The sequence below is a fragment of the Leptodactylus fuscus genome, chromosome 4 (assembly GCF_031893055.1).
Source record: "Leptodactylus fuscus isolate aLepFus1 chromosome 4, aLepFus1.hap2, whole genome shotgun sequence".
In the NCBI taxonomy this organism is placed as follows: Eukaryota; Metazoa; Chordata; class Amphibia; order Anura; family Leptodactylidae; genus Leptodactylus; species Leptodactylus fuscus.
The window spans coordinates 185,962,169-185,985,638 of record NC_134268.1 but is presented as its reverse complement, the minus strand read 5'-3'; the positions used below and the strand labels follow the sequence as shown (position 1 = coordinate 185,985,638).

Genomic DNA, 23,470 nt, shown 5'->3' with positions numbered 1-23,470 from the left:
GGAAGTGACGACAGAGTGTCAACATGCAAGATGGCAGCTCATCACAGGCAGAACACGGCGGGGCGGAGGAAAGTTCAGGTATGACAGGTAGCGGGGACGTGATCCCTGCCATGGTGACGGGTGATTGGGGGGTGCTCTCTTGAAATAGGGGTCTCCCTTGTTGTTTGGCTGATCCGCAGTGTCCGGGGACTGGAGGAGATGGGGCGGGGCTGTCAGCACCCCAGGAAGGCACCCGTCCACAGCCAGCTGCGGGTACAGGACCATCTCCCAGGTGTATCTAGCTGCCCACCACCTCTAGCTACCTATAGTGGGCTACATCACGTGACCCTGAGCCGCTGCAGTGATCACCTATGTGAGGTCCCACCATTACATAGTAGTCACGTGGAACTTTCCTACATTGAAGCACACCCCCCCTCATTACTAAAATGGTTTTTCCTATTAGGGTCTGGTGTATTTTATTTTGACCTGTTGGATGCTTCCATTGATGTGATGGGGGGGTGTTAGAAATTGTCAAAATGCATTAATTCAGGCTGATGGAAGGTGTCAAGGTCACATATCAGGGCTCTGCTTGTAACACCTGCACCCCCTTATTAAGGAAGTTGATGGTGTTTTGGCTCCCATATCATAAGTGTTCATTAGAAAATTCAGTTCCTTGGAAAGCTTTGTGACAACCCATGTAGGGATTGTTATGGAGAACTTGTCAGATTTTCTAGGGTCTGCCTTTACGTTCTTGTCACTGCTTACCAGACAGGTTAGCTATTCCGTTATCCCAGAAAGCTGGGTCACCTCCTTAAAGAGGAACTTTCATGTCCTCGGGAACATACGGTTTTATATACTGCTAGAAAGCCGACAGTGCGCTAAATTCATTGCATTGTCGGCATTCCCGCTATGTGCCCTGGGGCAAGAGATATCGGTGCAGTTACCGATATCTCTTCACCCGGGGCACATAGTGGGAAAACCAAGAGTGCCATCAATTCAGCGCACTGTCAGCTTTCTAGTGCTATATTAAACTGTATGTTCCCGAGGACAAGAAAGGTCCACTTTAAGGAGGTGACCCAGCTTTCTGGGATAACGGAATAGCTAACCTGTCCCGTAAGCAGCGGCAAGGGCACATAACGGGAAAGCCGACAGCGCGCTGAATTTTGCGCACTGTTGGCTTTCTAGCGGTATATAAAACCATATGTTTCCAAGGTCTTCTTTAATGTCTACAGGGATGAACTCTGTGGTAGAGAATCTGATGCTGATTCTATACAGAAATCGCCTGCAGGATCATTGCGGTTTCACGCAGATATTGACTTAGATTGAGCCGCATTAAATGGATTTTTCTCTGCTTCTTGTAGATGTCAGTGGGACCTTAAGGTGTGATGCTAAGCCAAGATAGGCCAAGACACTCTTTGTTTTTCTATCATAAGAAACTATTTTGCGGATTACCATTGAAATTCCCATTGAATTCAGTTGTTGTCATGCTGATTCTGACACCGAAATGTGTTAAAATAAGCTTTGTGACTATACCCTTGGGGCTAAGGATGTTTTAGCTCTTGGAAATGATGAAGGAAGAAGTGAATATAATCCACAATATGTCTGCTTGAAAATTTACAGGATGCTTTTTGGGATGTTTTTGGTTGATGTCTATAAAAATTCTTTACTGGGTGCATAAGGTCGTAGTAAATCAGTAATGTGCAGTTCTGAGTAAGAAACAGCTGAATAGAAATCTTAAAGGGTCTGTCGTCTCCTGCTGCTCAGCTCACTGTGGATCCAGATCCCAGAACCCAGGCCGATCAGCTGTTAATGCTAGGATAGTGCGTCGTGGCCAACCTTAGCAGTAAATGTATGTGAAGCGTTAAGTCTGATGAAACCACTCTTAGTCCTTATATGAGGAAGTGTTAAAGCCATATTATAGAGAGAATTTATCCAAGAGGCGAATCTCACTGAAGATTTGTAATATTAACCCATAGACGCTATTTTTGCAGCTGAGATCCCCGGAGGCCAAACCACCGACTTTTATTTTTCCACAGCCTTACTCCAACTTCTTCATATACGGCCAACAGTCACGGCCATACAGAAGCGGTAAAAATTATCTAATTCCGGAAGAAAACTAGTGATTGCATTCCTAAGAAAGTAAATATGCAAAAAAAAAAATAAACTAGACTTTTAATTAATTGTACAATATTAATAATTGTATTATATCATGCAAATAATTCATTTATTTTGGGGGTCAGTAAAACTGGCTTAGTGACTCCATGACTCGAACTACATGGCCCTAGTACAGAGGCTGTGCCAGGGTAAAAGGGGTTTTCTAGGGAGTTTAGATTAACTTACCTGATCCGGTGGACCTGGGGTTACTACTTGGTTCCAAACCCCAGGTTATGCGATCAGAACCAGTGTTGTGACCGTACAGGTAATGCCGAAACCTCCAGGTCCATCATCAAGGGTCTGCTGGTAAATTAATCTAAACTCCCTGGACAACCCCTTGTAGCAGCCCATACACATACCATCAGTCTGCTGACACCTTTTTATCTAAATATCCCTTGCACATTGCTGTTTGAGTTTGCAGGCTATGTTATGGAGAATATTCTGGTTTGGCTTGCATGTCATTTTGCAAACCCTGGTAAAGGGTCAAACATATCGATGCACTAGAGGAGAGTTACTTTGCCACTTGGCAAGCTTGCTCAATGGGCAGAGACAGATAAGCAGTGCCACACTCCTCTGATGCTTATCCCCGGGAGAGTCCGACAGCTGAAACCTCAACATGTATTGACAGCTGTCTAATGTATACAGATTCCTTGAGCTGCTGCATACAGACCACTCTAAGACTTCCTACTTTGGATGACACCATGTAAAGGGGTTGTCCAGCCAAACCAAGTTACCCATTACCTACAGGATTGGGGGTAATTTGCTGATTTGTGGATGTCCCAAGGCTGGAACCCCCATGGATCTCAAGACCTGGGGTGTTTTGCTCTGTTTTGAATCAAGCAGATGGTCGGACAGCCCGTGTCGCTTTGAATGCAGAATACTGGAGAGAGAGCTGAGCAAGCATTGGACAGTTTTTTTAACCTAGACCTTAGTTCTGTATAATTGATCCAGGATGTGATTGTAGACAGGTTTCCTACAGATTATCTATCTATCTATCTATCTATCTATCTATCTATCTATCTATCTATCTATCTACACCTACACAGTGTATATAGTCAAGATTGTATGTTCATTGGCTAAAGAGTAACAGTGCACCCCCATCCTTCACAGGTTTCCTATGTAATTCGGGATGAAGTGGAGAAATACAATCGCAATGGGGTGAACGCCCTGCAACTGGATCCTGCACTGAACAGACTCTTCACAGCTGGACGAGACTCAATAATCAGAATATGGAGCGTCAATCAGCACAAGGTACATGACGAAGTCCAGATATAAAGCCTAACCATGGGCACGACAGCTGAGGTTATCCCTAATGTCTCACTTAGTATGGGAAGCTGAGATATAGGGAGATGGCAGGTATTTTCAGGGTATGGCTATTTTACTTGTCTTCCTTTGACCAAAAAATTTGGACAGAATTCACTGACCACAAAGTATTGGATTTGCAGAGGTAAAAGAATTGTCCGGCAGGTTAGTTTTGTTTTTCTGTAAAAAAAAAATAAAAAAAATCTTCACCTCATCGATCTCCAGCCATTGGGGCTTCTTGGGACCATTTGGGTCTCTTCTTCTTGGACCTTCTCAGAAGATGCCCTCTCATTTCTGGTGTGTGTACAATAAGAGCCCAGGAAGCATTAGATTGGAAGTGGTGGGGTTAACAGGAACTGGTGAGGTGAGTAATGCTGATATTACTTTGCACTGATACTTACCTGCGTCCTGCTCTCAGATGGCCATCACCTTCACTGCTCCGTGTGGCTGCAGAGGTGACGTCATGTCGCCTACACCACTGCAGACAGTCACTGCTCTCAGCTGTATACTGGCAGCGGTGATGGTCATCCCAGTGCAGGGACATAGGTAAGTACCTGTGCATATTTATTACCACCCCTTTCCCCTGCTAGTTGCGTAAAATTTTTGGATTCCAGAAGCTTCTTTAGGCTAAGGCCCCACAGGCCGTAAACGCAGTGATAAAGCGCAGCGGGAAGAACCGCTGCGTGAACACATTGCGGTTATTTCCGCAGTGCTTTGAAGACAAAGTTCACAGAGTTTTCCTCTGCAGACTTTCTCTTCCCATTATATCTACAGGAAAGCCACCGGCGTTTACGTAGATATAATTGACATGCTGCGATTTGCAAAGCCGCAATGGCTTTGCAAATCGCAGTGTGTCCGCACTGCTTTTTTTTCCGCAAAGTGGGAATATGATTCGCATGAATCCCATCCCCTTTGCTTGCACTGTAAAATGCTGTGATTTTTCCTGCAGCGTCTCCACTGCAGGCAAATCGCGGTGTTTACGTCCTGTGGGGCCCCGGCCTTAAAGGGTTTACCTGGTTTCTATGATTGATGGCCTATCTTAGGACAGACCATCGATATTAGATCCACAGGTGTCCTACACCTGGGACCCCAGCAGATCGCCCATACAGAGGCAGTGCAGGAGAATCACAGTGGTCACTTGCCATACAAACTGTAGTCACAGAGTCTAGGCACTGTCCTATTGAAATCTATGCGGCAGCACTGGAGGACCTACATTCGTCGCTACAGTTTGTATGGTCAGTGAGCCGCAAGACGCTCCTGTGCTGCCTCAGTACCGGTGATCTGTGGGGTCCGGGGTGTTGGAATTCTGCAACTCTAATATTGATGGCCTATTCTAAGGATAAGCCATTAATCATAGAAACCGGATAACCCCTTTAACTCATTCTGCCCCCTTGCTTACAAATATTATCCTGCCTCAGGGCAACACGGTAGCTCAGTGGTTAGCACTGCAGCCTTGCAGCGCTGGAGTCCTGGGTTCGGATCCCGCCAGGAACAACATCTGCAAGGAGTTTGTATGTTCTTCCCGTGTTTGCGTGGATTTCCTCCCTTTCTACAAAGACACACTGATAGGGAAAAAAAAAAATATATATATATATATATATATATATATATATATATATATATATATATACATGTAATGTACATTGTGGTCCCTATATGGTACTCACAATCTACATTGAAAAATATATATATATTACCCTGACAACCACTTAATTCTTTTTTTTGTATAACAGAGACCCCCAGTGCCTGCTGCATATAGGGCTTAGTTCACATCTGTGTCGAGGCTTCATTCACAGGTTTCTATCATATTTTATAGGGAATAACTAGTACAATTATGCATCACTTATTTCTCTGTCACAATGATGGACACTTCACCAGAATCTGAAGGACTCTATTATAAGTCGGAGCAGTGAGTCTATGTCCCTGGATGGGAGCCATAATAGTACAGTGTACATAGCCTACCATGAACAGTTATAACTGTTGTACATTATGAGGACCTAGTAGGCACGTCCCTATATAACAGCTTTATGGGACTCTGTAATTAGATGTTGGGTACCAGCTATAGTCACATGTATATTTTTAGGTTTTGAGGAGTGTGAGGGGGACCTTCACATAAGATGCCGGTTTAACTACGGATGGAAAGAAGTTTACAAAAGCAGCAAAATGTCACACGTGTGCTGAACAATAATAATCTGCCACAGAAACTGACCTCCTGTCCATGTACTAAACCCCATTTATGCTGCTGAATTATAATCTACCATCTAGATGGTCCCCGGCTTTATATCTGTTTAAAGAGGACCTTTCATCAGATTTGGGCACAGGCAGTTCTATATACTGCTGGAAAGCAAACAGTCCGCTGAATTCAGCGCACTATCAGCTTTCCCGATCTGTACCCCGGGTAAAGTGCTATCGGTCCCGGTACCATAGCTCTTTACAGTCAGAAGGGCATTCTTGACAGTCAGTCAGGAACGTCCTTCTGCACAGCAGCGCCTATCGCGCTGTACTATGGAGCGGGGAGGAACGCCCCCTCCCTCTGCTCACAGTGCTCGTCCATAGATGAATATTATCAGGAGGGGAGGGGGCGTTCCTCCCCGCTCACACAGCACAGCGCGATAGGCGCTGCTGTGCAGAAGGACGTACTTGACAGAGTGTCAGGAACGCCCTTCTGACTGTAAAGAGCTACGGGACCGGGACCGATAGCGCTTTACCCGGGACACAGATCGGGAAAGCAGACAGTGCGCTGAACTCAGCGCACTGTCGGCTTTCCTGCAGTATATAGAACTGCCTGTGCCCAAATCGGTGAAAGGTCCTCTTTAATTATAGAGGTAACAAGCCCTTTAAAACCTACAATTTTGCTCGTGACCCGCTTGAGGCTTGAGCCAAATGCATTACAGTCAGGAACACTGTAACTTTAAGGGCTAGTTCACACGGGGAGCGTATAGGCGGATTTTGGCACCGAGAGTGACATGGGGAGCCGTGGCTTCCCCCTCCGGAGTAGGCTCAAATGAATGGGCGACTCCGGAGGTTGCTCCCACCAGGTGGACGCTGTGGCTCAATGTACCGCAGAATCCTCCTGAAGAAAGGGCATGTCTATTCTTTTTTCCGTGAGCGGCAACATGCTGCTCCCGGAAAAAAGTAGCCTGGCGGTCTCCATAGACCTCCATTGTGAAGGGGCAGATTATGACATGGATTACGCGCCATAATCCGCCTCATCTATGGCCGTGTGAACTAGCCCTTTACAGTTCTAACTACGAAGTCACAGAGGCTAGAGCCGCGATCTTGTCTTAAAACCAAGATTCTTGTCTGTAGCCCATGTAAATTTAGACATCTGTCTGGTTAAAGCAGGGCTGCATGAACTCGTACTCCCACTTTAACCAGTGTATAGGAGGACATGAGCAGCTGACGGTGTGCAGGGATGGGAAAATTATTTTATTCCCTTTTCCCTGTCGCATCAGATGGACTCAGGGGTCCACAGTCGTATTACAGAAAAAAAATTAAAAAAGAAGAAGAAAAACCCCACATACAGTTAGTATCACCATACCTGCAACAACCTGTAAAGATTAGTACAATATCTATTCTATATGACAGACGCCATAAAGCTGAGCCTGACCTATCTATCTGGGTCCTGGTGACAGACTCTCTTTACTCTTCCAGTCCTCACAGCAGGTCTGATTGATATGAATAATGCTCTTCTTTCCTCTTGTTTATTCCAGCAAGACCCGTACATAGCATCAATGGAGCACCATACAGACTGGGTGAACGATATAGTGCTGTGCTGTAATGGAAAGACATGTAAGTATGTTCTGCTGGTCAAGCACAAGCAATACCAGAAGGAGTGAGGACTAGTGAAATAAGAAGTGATTTCTGCACTAAAGCAGAGAAAACTGAATAAGGCTGCCTTCACACGGAGTTATGCCGGGCTTGTAAACATCCTCATTCACAGCCGTACACGCAAGCGCTGCGGACAGCTCCCGAACACTTCCCATTCACTTCAATGGGAGCGCTGGTAAAGCCGGCGTTATGAGCGCTCCCATTGAAGTGAATGGGAAGTGTTCGGGAGCCTTCCACAGCGCTCGCGTGTACGGCTGTGAATGAGGATTTTTACAAGCCCGGCGTTACTCCGTGTGAAGGCAGCCTAAACAAGCACATCCAATAATGTGTTACATAGCCAGTAGAGCAAAATGTTGTCTTTGGCATTGCACAGAGGTCTTCCATGAAATTCCCTGGATGTGTGCTCCTCTGTACTCTGTGCAGTGTGCTCCTCTGTACTCTGTGCAGTGTGCTCCTCTGTACTCTGTGCAGTGTGCTCCTCTGTACTCTGTGCAGTGTGCTCCTCTGTACTCTGTGCAGTGTGCTCCTCTGTACTCTGTGCAGTGTGCTCCTCTGTACTCTGTGCAGTGTGCTCCTCTGTACTCTGTGCAGTGTGCTCCTCTGTACTCTGTGCAGTGTGCTCCTCTGTACTCTGTGCAGTGTGCTCCTCTGTACTCTGTGCAGTGTGCTCCTCTGTACTCTGTGCAGTGTGCTCCTCTGTACTCTGTGCAGTGTGCTCCTCTGTACTCTGTGCAGTGTGCTCCTCTGTACTCTGTGCAGTGTGCTCCTCTGTACTCTGTGCAGTGTGCTCCTCTGTACTCTGTGCAGTGTGCTCCTCTGTACTCTGTGCAGTGTGCTCCTCTGTACTCTGTGCAGTGTGCTCCTCTGTACTCTGTGCAGTGTGCTCCTCTGTACTCTGTGCAGTGTGCTCCTCTGTACTCTGTGCAGTGTGCTCCTCTGTACTCTGTGCAGTGTGCTCCTCTGTACTCTGTGCAGTGTGCTCCTCTGTACTCTGTGCAGTGTGCTCCTCTGTACTCTGTGCAGTGTGCTCCTCTGTACTCTGTGCAGTCTGCTCCTCTGTACTCTGTGCAGTCTGCTCCTCTGTACTCTGTGCAGTCTGCTCCTCTGTACTCTGTGCAGTCTGCTCCTCTGTACTCTGTGCAGTCTGCTCCTCTGTACTCTGTGCAGTCTGCTCCTCTGTACTCTGTGCAGTCTGCTCCTCTGTACTCTGTGCAGTCTGCTCCTCTGTACTCTGTGCAGTCTGCTCCTCTGTACTCTGTGCAGTCTGCTCCTCTGTACTCTGTGCAGTCTGCTCCTCTGTACTCTGTGCAGTGTGCTCCTCTGTATACTCTGTAGTGCCGCAGTCTAGGATGTGACAGTATTTGGCTGCTGTTGCCTAGTACTGTATATAGGGGGCTCTTGCTTCTGCATTTCAGTAACTTATTTGTTGATGTGGTAATCCTGATATGTGTATATGACCTCTTAGGCCACGTTCACACGTGTAGGATATTTTCTGGTTACTACCTATAATCTGCAGTGCAATACAAAAAAACAATAATAAGGTTTTACATTTTGTATTTCTCCCAATTGTTCTGTAAAACCAAATTCACATAATTATACTGACTGTCTTTCAACAAATATGCTGTGTGTGAACATGGTCTTGCTCTACCCAGGCAGCGGATTGTGGATATTATCGGATATTATGATCCTTTGGCAGCAGGATAATATACTCCTCCTAGATCTTACCACATGTATGTTTGCCTTGAAGGTATCATATTTTTGATGTTATACAGGTTTGGTAATCTCCGCTTTTCTGTATTCTGCAGTAATATCGGCTTCTTCTGATACCACTGTCAAAGTATGGAACGCACACAAGGGGTTTTGCATGTCAACCTTGAGAACACACAAGGTAAATAAAGTCAGACTTTTGCCTTTTCCTTGGGCAGGTATCTCCTATCTACTCAGTATAGTATGCTATAGCTCACTTCTTTTGCAGGCCCACTTCTTGGGTATTGCCCTCTGTCCTCTACACTACAGTAAAAGCTCCAGAAATCTTAGCATAAAATGATCAAAAAGACTCTCAAAAATGTTCCAAAAAAGTCAATTTATGCTAATAACCTATCCATACCATTTGGTAGAGCACTTGCACAGGAGTCCACGGATACCTTTGTCTGCCTTGGCAGACTAGTTTTTGCAAATTAGTTGACAAGTACAATAGAGGCCGTCCCATTCCTGGCAAGTATTTGGGATCTAGCCTGCTAAGCTTGCCCAAGTCTTCATACCAATTCTTGCTGGTTAATAACATACTTGTCTGTGTCTTCTACCCCTAGGACTATGTGAAAGCCTTAGCATATGCAAAAGACAAAGAATTAGTGGCATCTGCAGGCCTGGACCGACAGATATTCCTCTGGGATGTAAATACTCTCACTGCACTGACTGCATCCAACAACACGGTCACTAGTGAGTAATACGGCTTTACGGTAACCTGCGTGTTAAAGGGGATGTCCAACAAATTAATATTCATTTTCTAATTCACACAAAACAAAAGTTTTTCATTGACTTCAGTAACAATGCTCCTCTGTGTAGATATTGTTAATCCATACATATTGTGCCCCTGCGGTTCTTTAGTTAGTATGGGTGATCACATGTGACCCCGGTTCCCACTTATACCCAGGCGGTGCAGTGATTCCTGCTAATGTACAGGTCGTATTCTAGAAGCGACTTCTCACCACCACTGCATACATAAGATGGACACCTTGGAAGAGAATCTGAGGGGCAGCTCCTTTATAGGGGTTCTCCTGGGAGTAATCAAGCTATCCTGTGTATTCCCTGCAATGGTTAAGCTTTTATTACTAATCTATACCCCGGAGCCCTGTTTATTACTTGTCAGAGGACAGCTGGGGAGGCCAGAACAGTCACACGACCTGGAGTGGAAGCAGAAGAAACAGGAACTTCTGCAAAAGAAATAAACTTACCTCCAGGGCACTGGTGTGCGTATACTAGTACAAGTACAGGAAATACACTGGTAAGCTTTATTACTACCTGGATAACCCCTTTAAATTGGGTGTCATTTTTTGGGGGGTGATATATTCCCTTTAATGATGTTTGCGCTGCCTTCTGATTGTTAATATTAGGTTTCGATAGGTTTGCCCATATCTCTTGGTTGCCATTGTAAGATATTATTTAGTTAACCAGTGTCTGTCTTCACCAGCTTCATCCCTGAGTGGAAACAAAGACTCTATATACAGCCTGGCCATGAACCAGATGGGGACTGTTATAGTTTCTGGCTCTACTGAGAAGGTAACACTGAGCTGCCTTTTTATATGCTCCTTTTTTTACCTGTCTACAATTAAAGATTTCCAGGCTTTTGCTATTGATGACTTTTCCTTATCCAGATTGGTGGAAGACCAACCCCCGGCACACTACCGATCAGCTGATGTCACTGTCAGGGGCAACAAGACAGTGTATGGAGCTGGAAGCAGATAGCAGGACACTGCAGCTCAGCTCCCATTCACTCTCCTCATTACCCAATCTTTGTAATTCTACCTTTGTACAATATGTCTACTGGTATCCCGGCTCCTGCTATCAGCAGATTGGTGGTGATATCAGACTTCTCCCATCTGATATTATTGACCTCTCTTAACATTAGGTCATCAGTATCCAAATCCTGGAACGCCCCTTGAGGCTACGACCCCACGTTGCGGAGAAGCCGCTTTTTATGTTGCAGATTTTGCTGCGTTTTTTTGAGCCAAAGCCAAGAATGGCTTCAAAAGGAATGGGAAATATATAGGAAGTTCTTATTTCTGCCTTGTCCTCAATCTACTCCTGGCTTTGGCTCAAAAAAAAACCAAAGCAAAATCTGCAGCAAATAAAGCTGCGTTTCCACAGCCTTAATGTCCATTACTCAGCAATGGGTCCATTGAATATTATTAACTATGTATATCATAAGAAATAACCCATCCTGGTCAGCAGAAACCGTCTTGCTCTGATATCGTCTTGGCTTGGTTAGGCTACGCTTAAATTGGCGTTCCTTCAGTGCGTCTTGCACGATTCATTCTTAACCATTATTAGATGGATCTCTTATAATGTTTAATCTGATCTTTTGGTCCTACAATGAACCAGAAGAGGGGATTAAACTTTTCAGGTGTGAAAACCGTTCTCTTTGCTATGTGTCTTACCATTTCAAGCCACAAATTGATACTTCTTCAGGTAAACTATTGACGGATTTTACAGATTTCCCTATAAATATTCCTTCTGCTTTGTAGGTGCTGCGAGTCTGGGATCCCAGAACATGCGCAAAGCTGATGAAATTGAAAGGACATACTGACAATGTAAAAGCCTTGCTGTTAAACAGAGATGGCACACAGGTAAGGGGAGTCACACTGGGTTTACATCGTATTGGTCTGTGTTTTTTCAATGGTTATTACAGGAAGTTGGAAAATGTCTTCTAAATGTAATATTACATTGGGTGATCTATAAAGGTACATATAGAAGGGAACTCTAGAAATGTGTTCCTTCTCTGCTGTCTGCAGATTTTTTAAAGGTGTATTCCCATTTGTGGAGTCATAGAATATCGCCATAGCTTTATCATCTGTGCGGGTCCACCCTCCAAAAAATGTTTTGTAAAGTCTGAATTCTTCCTTTTTAAGGGTTTGAGTTTTCTGATGACCTTGTATCTTTACCTAATGACCTTATATCTTTAGTGTCTTTCAGGCAGTTCAGATGGAACAATCCGCTTGTGGTCTCTAGGGCAGCAGCGGTGTATAGCTACCTATAGGGTCCATGATGAAGGGGTCTGGGCACTCCAGGTAAATGAAGGCTTCACCCATGTGTACTCTGGAGGGAGAGACAGGAAGATCTACTGCACGGATCTGAGGAATCCGGATATGAGGTTGCTCATCTGTGAAGAAAAGGCACCAGTTTTAAAGGTGAAAATGTAAATCTAGATGTTCTGTGTCAGGGGGGAAAAGTATCTTTATTAAGCCTTAAAGTGTCTTTAATTATTAACACCTTAAAGGAAATGTCCTCTTTAAGGGAGGTTTGGCTCAGTGGTTAACACTGGAGTCCTGGGTTCGAATCCCGCCAGGAACAACATCTGCAAAGAGTTTGTATGTTCTTTCTGTGTTTGCGTGGATTTCCTCCCATTCTACAGAAAGACATACTGATAGGGAAAAAAATGGATTTCTCTCTGTCACATCTGCCATGAGGTAAAATTGACAAAACTGGAAAGTCTCAGCGGGTGCCCTGCCCATATGTATTACCTTGCAGGACCTAGACATTGAAGCGCCATGTACTGTAGGGGAGAATAACAGCTGCCGCCTCCTATGAGCTCTAATGGCACCCTATGTCCCTGCCCGTCTTGTCCAATCTGTGGACACCTTTCCCATGTATCTTTTACGGCTACTAATAGAAAAGTGTAAGAGCTTCCATACCCGTATGTTCATAGCACATTTTTATCATCTGTTTAGCAGATATATTGTACCTGACCAAAAAAGGACAGCGACAGATCTCTTCTTTTATATTGAACCATTGGCATTCATTTTTTGGCCTATCTGTCAAATATGCCAAAAGCAGGTTATTAAAGCTTGTTGTGAACTTGCCCTTCTATGGGTTTAGATACATGAACACAACAATAACCACCACAAGACTGTGACACTCCTGCCTAGAAGTGTCCTAATAGTCCTGTGTCCTATTAGATAGAAATTGGCACCACTGATTCCTAAACAAACACGTCTGAACTAAAACTACTATTATATTGTGGGGTCTCTTCATTCCCCCCCAGAGTATAAGTGGAGGCCCAGGGGAGGTGAGCAAGCAGAAAAAACTGTGACACCGTGTTATTGACCTCTCCTGGGCTCCATGATTGGCCTCAGCAGTCACTTGACAATGCTTGCGTCTATGCGATGTGATCGCTGAGGTCCAATCTCAGCTATTGATGACTTGAGTCAGAAGACCTGAAAAGAACAGAGAGTCACATTGCAGCCCGGGTGAGGAGAGTGACACGGTTTTGTTTTTTATGTTTGATCACCAGCCCTGAGCCTCCAGTCCTTATACTCTGGGCTCTGAAAAGCTTAGTTCTGCTTTTGTGATGGATAGATGCATGGGCGGTCTAAGAAATCTCTTCAGTGAGGTCTAGATGCAGGAGTCTTGCAGTGGATTGTGTGATATAAATATTAAACCGTCTGTCTTTCTAGATGGAGCTCGATAGGTCTGTGGATCCTCCGGTCGCTCTTTGGGTTGCAACAACCAAGTCGTCGGTAAATAAATGGGTAAGAGTCAGCTTGTTGCTTCCATGAGTTTGTGATATCCGTATAAAAGTGCTTCAAACCCCCCTCCCCCACCCTCTCAGAGGGTTAATTCTGACGTAGTTTTCTTTTAGCCTATAAAAGGTATCATGAACTTCAGATCCTCAGGAGATTATGAGAATGACTGTACTACACCAATGAGTCCGTTCTGCTCACAGCCTGACCAAGTTATTAAAGGTAAACCTAACCATTTATTGCATATAGGGTGCCTGACATCTAAACTGGCAGATTACATTACTACAGATGGGAATCGTTTCCAGATTCACCAACATGCAGATTATTTTTTTAGGTTGGAGATGTAGCCAGTCATTTCCTTTAACCTCAAGAAAATTCCCTCCGTCTCCTATCAGTAGCTTATTTATATGGCATAATGTCTTCTAGTAGGATTGTATAAATCGTGACTGTATTGTATTAGTAGTATTTCACTTCTAGCCTGTCTATATAGTGTATGACACAATTTAGTGTAATGTTGTATCTATCTGTAGGGAGATGTAGAATCCATAAGAAACCAATGATGTGACACTGAATGTTCTTGTCTGTGCAGGGGGTGCAAGCATTATTCAGTGTAATATACTGAATGACAAGAGGCACATACTAACCAAAGACACAAATAACAACGTGGCATATTGGGATGTGCTGAAGGTAAATACTGTGTATCTTCACTGTATCTGGAATGACTTACTACACTCATACACCCATAGACAAGTCAGTCCAATTCAGCGATATCAGAGACTAGTGTTGCTACAGTGTATCAAAGCTGAAATGTACAACAACTAGGGGCTGGTATAGATTTCAATCATTATTTGCATTAACAGCATTTAGTGTTGTGCTTTACAGCATAGTCATGGCAACAGTAGTCTCGAGTTAACTCATTGAGATCCATGAGAGAGCTTTTTATCAGTGTTCTGTGCAGGGAGGAGACTAGATAAGTTGTGACATCATCTATTGTTATATAATGATGGGTCACTGTGGGTGTTATCTATTGAGGTATTATCTTCTTTTGAAATCCCGTCTGTATAAATAAAGTCATTGCTAGAAAAAAGCCTAAAGAATTGGTAAAAGTCAGTCCCAAATTTCTAAAATATACTCAGAGGACATTTCACCACTTGGGGCACATGCGGTTTTATATACCGCTAGAAAGCCGACAGTGCACCGAATTAGTCTTTCATGTTCTGTGCCCCCAGTGAAGAGCTATCGGTGCTGGTACCGTAGCTCTTGACCGTCAGAAGGGCGTTTCTGACAGTCAGTCTGGAACGCCCTTCCTCACAGTAGCGTCTATAGCGCCTCCTCACTGCTCTCACAGTACAGCGCTATAGGCTACTGTTAGGAAGGGCAGACCTGACAGACTGTCAGAAACACCCTTCTGACAGTGAAGAGCTACGGTACCGGCACTGATAGCTCTTCACCGGGGGCACAGAATGTGAAAGCCGAATTCAGCGCACTGTCGGCTTTCTAGTGGTATATAAAACCGCATGTGCCCCAAGTGGTGAAAGGTTCCCTTTAACCTAAAACATGGGTCAGTTCATGGTAACTATATTCCTATTATCCTACCTTAATATGTGCTTAAAGGCGAACCCTCATATATCCTGGAAGATCCATTTTAGTAAACTCTTCTGTCTTATAGCAGCGTTCTGTTCCTCTATTATTCTTCTGGGAAATGTATGAATAAATTGACATCTGGTTGTTACCAGTTAGGGGTGTATCCAGTCAGTGCTGCCAGTATCACTAATACCTTCTTGACCAGAGCAATGGTAACACCCACTTGTTAGTTTATTCATGGATTTCTAGGAGGAATAACAGAGGAGCACCACAATACAGAATTATAGGATAAGATACTCCAGAATTACTTCATGGGGAATACAAGTGTTTACTGAAACAGACGTGTCAGGTGGGATGACAGATCCTGTCTAAGTAATCTGTGATAAAGTCGTCCATGTAATCTGCCACAGCGGTACAAGGGATTAGATAAAACCGTTCTCATGTGCGGTCAGTTGCGTTCGGTCATGTGCACTCACATCTGTATGACTTACAGGCTTGTAAAGTTGAAGATTTGGGAAAAGTGGATTTTGAAGAAGAGATTAAAAAAAGATTTAAGATGGTTTATGTTCCAAACTGGTTCTCTGTTGACCTGAAAACAGGGGTAGGTGTTTTATTTTTTATATCACTTTCACTGTTCCTTCCCCTTTAACTATTTGCCAGTCCGAGGTACGCTGACATTCCTTAGTTCCCTGTTTCTTTCACATACATGCAGTTGTCTCCCACATCCCTGGCTTACAGACCTGAACTTTAGTAATGGGGATTATAAGGATACAATTGACACTTCGGTTTTCTTCCCTTTAACCAATTCTCATAACAAGCTGCGTGGCTTGTTTAAAGGCTAATGCTGGGCAAAACGTAAAATTGCGTTTTATTGCCCGTGTCACCCATGTTACTTCCAGAGAATTCTATATGTCCAGCATATCACTTATAATCCAGTATATGGTCTCCGCAGTCAAACTCCTGACGTGTGACTAAGACATGTTAAAGGGGGTTTCTGGACCAATATGAAAATCTTTGTACACAGTGCACATAAAACATGTTGCAAAACCGTGAAATGCTTATTGTCACCCTTTGCTGCCGTTCCCATGCTCTCGTCTGTGTTGTCTGCTAAACTTACCATGTCCACTGTTGTTACATTTGCAGAGTAGCGGCACTACCGGGCCTTTGAATGGATGACACGTCCATACTGATGTCAGTAATGGGGTGGGCAGGACGAGCTTGGATGTTTCACCCATAGTGTCCGCACAAGTCATGCAGAGGAAAGTAGTTCATGAAGTACTTTTCTCTCTGCATGTTCTATGTGGACACCGCGTGGAAAACACATGGACCTCATTATAGTCTATGGGGTCTGTGTGTTTTCATTGCTCACCGCTTGTCATTGCGTTCGGTATTCCGTTCAGGGGGGTCCCCAAGCGGACTCCCCGAACGCAGATGTGAACCGCGCCTAACTCTCCTTTCACAGGCCTTCTGTTCGAGTGCTTGCAACCAAGTCACTGCCATTCTCAGTTTCTACCAGATCTGGCATGGTGGCATTACATTTGTGGTCAGGTGATTGCTACCATCGATCACTGGACTTAAAGGGGTTTGGGGTGAGCACTGAGCACCCTATTCACTACGTAACAAGCACAGAGCCGTACATTTGCGCAGTGGCTGTACTTGGATTCGCAACACAGCCGACTCGCTTGAGTGGGAGTAAACATGATGTCACATGGCCTGTGAAGCGGAAACAGCACATGCCTCCTCATAGAGCTGATCCGATTCTTAAGTGTCTGACCCCCATAGATCTTTAATTGGTAATCTGTCATCAATTAAACAATCCTGGCAAACCCCTTTAACAGTGATTTATACACAAGGGGCAGATAACTGCCTGGCTAGGTACACTTTAAGAATATCCCAATAAAATCTCTAAATAGTCTGGCCATTTATCTGTCTATTTAGGCCAAACCTCTCCAGTTATTAAGGGGTTAATGTAGAAGCATATAACCTGATACGGTAATAAATCTTGTATTTATCCGGCGGCTTGTCTTTTCTCAGCGACATTGTAATTATATTTGTAGTTAGTAACCTTGGCATTTGACAGTGCGTCTTCTTAACAGATGCTGACCATCACTTTAGACGAGAGCGATTGCTTTGCAGCGTGGGTGTCTGCCAAAGACGCCGGGTTCAGCAGTCCAGATGGGTCCGATCCAAAATGTAAGCGTTTAGCGATGTCTGGTTACGTGTCTGATAGGATAGGACACTTGTGTTTGCTAACATGAATTGTTTGTATTGTAGTGAATCTCGGGGGACTCTTGTTACAAGCGTTACTAGAGTTTTGGCCAAGAACCCATATTAACCCCATGGAGGAAGAGGAGAATGAAGTAAATCACGGTGAGGACCCTTATAATTGAAATATTATAATAAATCTGAGCTGATCAGGATTTCAGCAATAAGTTAGTCAAGTTTTCTGGTGTAAATTGTGATGAATCTTTCAAGCCCTTCCATTAACCTCTTGCTGCTCTGCAGCGTACTATTACGTTGCGCTGTAATACCGAGCTCCAGGACTAGCCATCAGAGTCGGAAGATACATCGATTCCGGCGGATTAACCCCCTGGATGCTGTGATCACTATATACCACGGCATCCTGAGGGTCCGAGGCCAAGACTGTGTAAAATAGCAAAAAAGGTTGCAAATATAAGTGTGAAATGGGATTTAATAAATTCCCCTTATAGACTTTCAGTAATCTTGTGTGTATTTCTTGTGTAGTGGCAAATGGTGAGCAGGAGAATAGGATACAGAAGGGCAATGGCTACTTCCAAGTACCACCTCATACTCCAGTCATCTTTGGAGAAGCCGGCGGCCGCACTCTTTTCAGGTATTATCAGATCTACCGTCATGGTGGAATACAAGGGCCAAATAATGTGAATGTAGGAGGTGTAATAAGAAGTTATGTCCGTTTTCCTAATTCCTTTCTGCTTGTCTATTCTAGGTTACTTTGTAGAGACTCTGGTGGAGAGACTGAATCCATGCTGCTCAATGAGACTGTTCCACAGTGGGTGGTTGATATTACTGTGGATGTAAGTACCATCATATATATATATATATATATATATATATATATATATATATATATATATATCTTAAAGGGGACCAGTCGGGGTGATTTGGGGCACTAAACCACCCACCAGGTCCTTATAGGACTGGTGGTTAATTGTCCCAAGTTGCTCTATGCTATTGCTGTCCGTGGCCAGGATTAGGTTTAACTTTTAACTGTCTACATTGGTTATGTTATGTCGGGAAGGGATTTTTTTTCCCTGTATTGGGGCAATTGTCATGAGCCTCATGTTTTTTTTTTTGTTTTTTTTTACCTTCCCTTGGATCAACACTGTAGGGATTGTAGGGTTACAGCTTGATGGACTGATGTCTTCATCCAACCTCATCTACTATGTAACTATGTTCATGGGAAAACTCCTTTAGGATAAAAGCCCTACATTGCAAAATCACATTGTTTTTGCTACATCGTTTTCCGCATTACCACTAATGTTAATGACATTCTGGCTAATCCCATCCGAACATTGCAGAAAAAAATCAGCTGCGGAAAGGATGTGTTTTAAAAAAGCGCCTACATTTTTAAAAATTGTTGCATGTCAATTATACTTGCAGAAACTCTGGCGTTTTTCCTTATAGGTATAATAGGGGCAGAAAGTCTGCAGAGGAGAATTCAATTAATTATGCAACGAAAAACACTGCAGAAAAAAATGTTTGTGCTTTTTTTTTTAAATTAATTCAACAAAATACATAAAAACTGTAGGGCGGATGCCAGTTTTCAATGCCTTGGTAATAGCAGAGAATACTCGTCATATATGGGCTATGTGCCTGGGGAAAAACGTATATCAGCCTGTAGATGTCATACATTTCCTCTACCATTTACCCCAGATTTGTGGCCCAAAAGATGTGGCCCTGTCCCCTGAATGCCCTTGCCATGCCTCCTTCCCCCCCATGTGTTTAGGGAATTCACCAACAGGTCCCCTGGCTGGTCATGTGATCAGCAAACTGGCCTGGCCATTTACAGAGCAGACGAAAGTCAAGTTCTATGTACATAATACTTCTTAAAAGCGGATCTCACCCCAGATAAGCTGGGGGGGAGGGGCGGTGGGATCGGATGACAGATGTGCTTTAAGGCATAACATGCACTTATAATGAATTGCTGTACAGGCTCCGCTGTAGTAATTCTGTGAATTCTGTCTTGTAGAAAAATATGCCCAAATTCAATAAAATTCCATTCTACCTCCAACCACATTCATCATCGGGAGCAAAAACCCTGAAGAAGTGAGTATGACTTGTGGAAATCTTCTGCTATAGCTAGTGCTGTCTACAAGAACCTGACACAGCGTCAGCAGCTTCACCTGCTATAAATAGGGGAAGGGAATCATTTTAGGGAAAATCTAGCTAAGAATACCTGTCTGATATCTAATGAGTACTCTTACTGAAGTAAATGGGATTCTGTTAAGAGCTTCTCTGATTCTTCTCTGCTCTTTAAGTTAGCTCAGCTTCTTTCCCTCCATGAAATAACCCTATAAATCACAGAGCTCAGCTCCCCTCCTCTGTCATATAACCCTATATATCACAGAGCTCAGCTTCTCTCCTCTATCATATAACCCTATATATCACAGAGCTCAGCTTCTCTCCTCTATCATATAACCCTATATATCACAGAGCTCAGCTTCTCTCCTCTATCATATAACCCTATAAATCACAGAGCTCAGCTTCTCTCCTCTATCATATAACCCTATATATCAAAGAGCTAAGCTTCTCTCCTCTATCATATAACCCTATATATCAAAGAGCTAAGCTTCTCTCCTCTATCATATAACCCTATATATCACAGATTCCGCTTCTCTCCTCTATCATATAACCCTATAAATCACAGAGCTCAGCTTCTATCCTCTGTCATATAACCCTATATATTACATAGCTCAGCTTCTCTCCTCTATCATATAATCCTATATATTACAGAGCTCAGCTTCTCTCCTCTGTCATATAACCCTATATATTACAGAGCTCAGCTTCTCTCTCTATCATATAATCCTATATATCACAGAGCTCAGCTTCTCTCTCTATCATATAACCCTATATATCACAGAGCTCAGCTTCTCTCCTCTATCATATAACCCTATATATCAAAGAGCTCAGCTTCTCTCCCTCTATCCTATAACCCTATATATTACATAGCTCAGCTTCTCTCTCTATCATATAACCCTATATATCACAGAGCTCAGCTTCTCTCCTCTATCATATAACCCTATATATTACGGAGCTCAGCTTCTCTCCTCTATCATATAACCCTATATATTACGGAGCTCAGCTTCTCTCCTCTATCATATAACCCTATATATCACAGAGCTCAGCTTCTCTCCTCTATCATATAACCCTATATATCACAGAACTCAGCTCCTCTCCCTCTATTATATACCCCTATATATCACAGAGCTCAGCTTCTCTCACAATTGTGTAGATTGGTAGGGGTCCAACCGTTTAGACCCCCATGATCAATAGCACAGGGTATTTCCGCCCTCATTCTAAATGGAATGGTGGTGGCATGGTGGTCGTGCAGTGTGTGCACCGGTCTAATCATCTGAATGGGAGTGCTGGAGATAACAGTACAGTACTCAGTTATCTCCGGTGCTCCCATTGAACGGAGTGAGCTGGTGTGCATGCTGCATTTAGAATGTTCGTGACAGATATTCCCCATCCCCCTATCTGTAGGGGTCTGAACAGGGAGATCCTCACCCATTTGCAAGTTATCCCTCATCCTGTGTCCAGTTGTTAGGTATGAAGGCATTTTATTCATTAATATGCATCTATCGGCTTGACCCCATGGTATAGGATATATGTATATCTATAGTACAATGGATTTTTTTTACATTATTTCTTTAGTTTTCTAGGTTTCCAAGGAAAGCAGGGAAGGTATATAGATCTAAAAATACTTATAAGAAAATATACCCTGGCCTGTCAGTGTTATCAGTAGTAAAGTCAGGAACAAAGAAAAGACTAGTAGTTTCTGCAACCTGTACCCGCCCGGGGGATCCAGGGGAATTTGACTAATGGACATGACAATGAGGAGGCAGTGCTTACAATATGTGTAATACTACAGGTCCTATGCAGAGAAAGTTTTCCTTGTTCTGAGCTTATATTGTGCCCCTCCCCCCCCCCCCCCCCCCTCCATATCTGCAGAGACCGACTGTCCGCTAGTGACATGCTGCAGGTCAGGAAGGTTATGGAACATGTCTACGAGAAAATTATCAACGTGGATACAGAGTCTCAGACCACCAGTTCCTCAAATAACGAAAAACAAGGAGAACAAGAGAAGGAGGAGGACATTGCTGTGCTGGCGGAAGAGAAGATTGAGCTCTTATGTCAAGATCAGGTACCTAGACTCTATTATTCTGTATTCACGGCGACTTCAGAACTGATAAGGGCTAGTTCACACGGAGTTAAATGAACTGCGCGTGTACATATTCTGTTGCGGCTAGTCATGACGGGATGCAGTGCACTGGCATCCCGTTGTGGCTTTCCACTCTGGATTAGGCCCAAATGAATGGACCGGAGCCTCGCCCCATGGACGCCGCATCTGATTCAGCCACGGAAACTGTGGCAAGATAGGGCATCTCACTTCTTTATTCCGCTACTAGCTAGCGGAAAAAAGAAGCGCGCGGCTCCCATTTTTGGCAGCAGATTTTGAGGTGGATTCCACGTCAAAATCTGCTGTCAACTTACCCGTGTGAACTAGCCCTAATATTCTTATGACAGTCACCCTTCTACAGTGAAGTCACCGTTACGCTTTCCAGTATATCCTTATACAACACACAGACATCATATATGTACAGAAACCCCTCCCCCACTTTTAGTCAAAGATCATCTCCGGTTCTGGTGGCCTCAGTACAAACACTGACACGGAGGTTAAAGGATTGCGGAGGCCGGCCTGGCATCAGATCTCTATTCTAGTAATGGTAAGGGTCTCGGTAGTCAGACGTTTGTCTCTGATCTTGTAGTCAGGTGATGATTGATAGTTATTTTCCGTAACCATTGATCCTCCATTTTTCTTTTTCCCACAGATTCTGGATCCTAACATGGACCTGCGGACTGTGAAACATTTCATTTGGAAGAGCGGTGGCGACTTAACCCTTCACTACCGCCAGAAGTCGACGTGAAAGCATTCCAAGGAGCAGCTACACTGACAATATCGTTGTGGACTAAAAACTAGTACTGTATGGAAGCCCTACTGAACTCTTATACATAGGTGTCAAATGAGCCAGTATGGACATTCACATATACCCGTAGTCATCCTAACCGTAACAGATGACCCCACCACTTACGTTCCTTGGGTTTCAGCATAAAATGACCACAGATAGGCAAACCATTGTTATTTGTGTGTTTTAATGTACAGAGTCGCTGATAAAGATTTCTAATACTTTCATTGATCTGTTCCAAGACCATTTGTGTCAGCTTGGAAATAAGCGCATAGACCCCCCCTTGTGAGGGTGCACCTTCTAGGCCACTGGGAGCCATTTTAAAAAATCCGCTGGGGGGAGGGGTTTAAGAAACATAGTATGTTCTAAGTGGGGGGTTTAGTTGTCACAGACAAGCAGTAAGATTTTTGTGGGTTTTCTCCTCAATTTACGATCAGTAGTAGGTGCTGCCATATTGGAGAGTAGGTAAGCTCTTGCAGGGAACCTGTTCATGCACTTTATCTGTGGGCAGCAGGTTATAGAGCAAGATGAGCTGATTCATATTGTATTGCATTCCTTGAAATCACAGGTCTTTCTATGCTTAGGAGTCCAGAGGGCGGTCCTAGTCTATTGTTGACATGTTTGCCCCTTTCTGAATCCTGTCAGCCATTGAATAGGGTCATCCATTGGACTCCTAAGCATAAAAAGACCATGGACTTTAGGGAATAAAATCCCTTATATTGAAGCTTCTCCCACAAAACGATGTATTAATCTGCTCAGCTCCCCTTACTCCATTACCTGCTGCCTCTAGATCATACTCCATGTTAAAGAGGGGTCGTCACTTGGTATGAAAAGCCCATCTGTCACCCTGAGCGTTTTGATGTTTTGTGTATCTAAACTGTTCAGCCATTCCACAGATATAAGCCTTTCAGTGTTGATGCAAATTGAGGTATATCAGCTAGGCATGACATACAGCACACACGGAAGCCACTGTGTTACCCCCGTGTGGCTAGTATACCCTAATTTGCATCAATCCTAAAAAGGCTTATATCTGTGGAAAGGCTGAACTGCTTTGAATAGACAAAATCGCCAGTGCCCTGATGTAGGTGACATTAGGTGATGTGTGTCATAGCGATTTCCTGACCTGGTGACGGGTCCTTTTTAGACATGACG

At 43.9% G+C, this 23,470-nt stretch overlaps 1 protein-coding gene across 1 annotated transcript; it reads left to right on the top strand.

The window, feature by feature from the left end:
- WDR48 (WD repeat domain 48) lies at positions 1–23,191 on the top strand. The gene is made up of 19 exons (XM_075271500.1): positions 1–78; positions 3,244–3,384; positions 7,149–7,227; positions 9,072–9,154; positions 9,576–9,705; positions 10,457–10,545; positions 11,511–11,612; positions 11,949–12,173; positions 13,440–13,514; positions 13,625–13,727; positions 14,095–14,192; positions 15,583–15,690; positions 17,186–17,282; positions 17,364–17,459; positions 17,835–17,943; positions 18,058–18,145; positions 19,321–19,397; positions 21,303–21,495; positions 22,184–23,191. The coding sequence occupies exons 1-19, from the start codon at positions 31–33 to the stop codon at positions 22,277–22,279; spliced, it is 2,037 nt and encodes a 678-aa protein (XP_075127601.1). The 5' UTR covers positions 1–30; the 3' UTR covers positions 22,280–23,191.
- The last annotated feature ends 279 nt before the right edge of the window (positions 23,192–23,470 follow it).

Bases quoted from the DNA above. Each gene is read 5' to 3' on its own strand.
- WDR48 (XM_075271500.1), top strand. From the start codon at position 31: ATGGCAGCTCATCACAGGCAGAACACGGCGGGGCGGAGGAAAGTTCAG. The intron at 3,385-7,148 runs GTACATGACGAA...TGTTTATTCCAG, and splicing joins GGAGCGTCAATCAGCACAAG to CAAGACCCGTACATAGCATC. The intron at 21,496-22,183 runs GTACCTAGACTC...TTTTTCCCACAG, and splicing joins AGCTCTTATGTCAAGATCAG to ATTCTGGATCCTAACATGGA.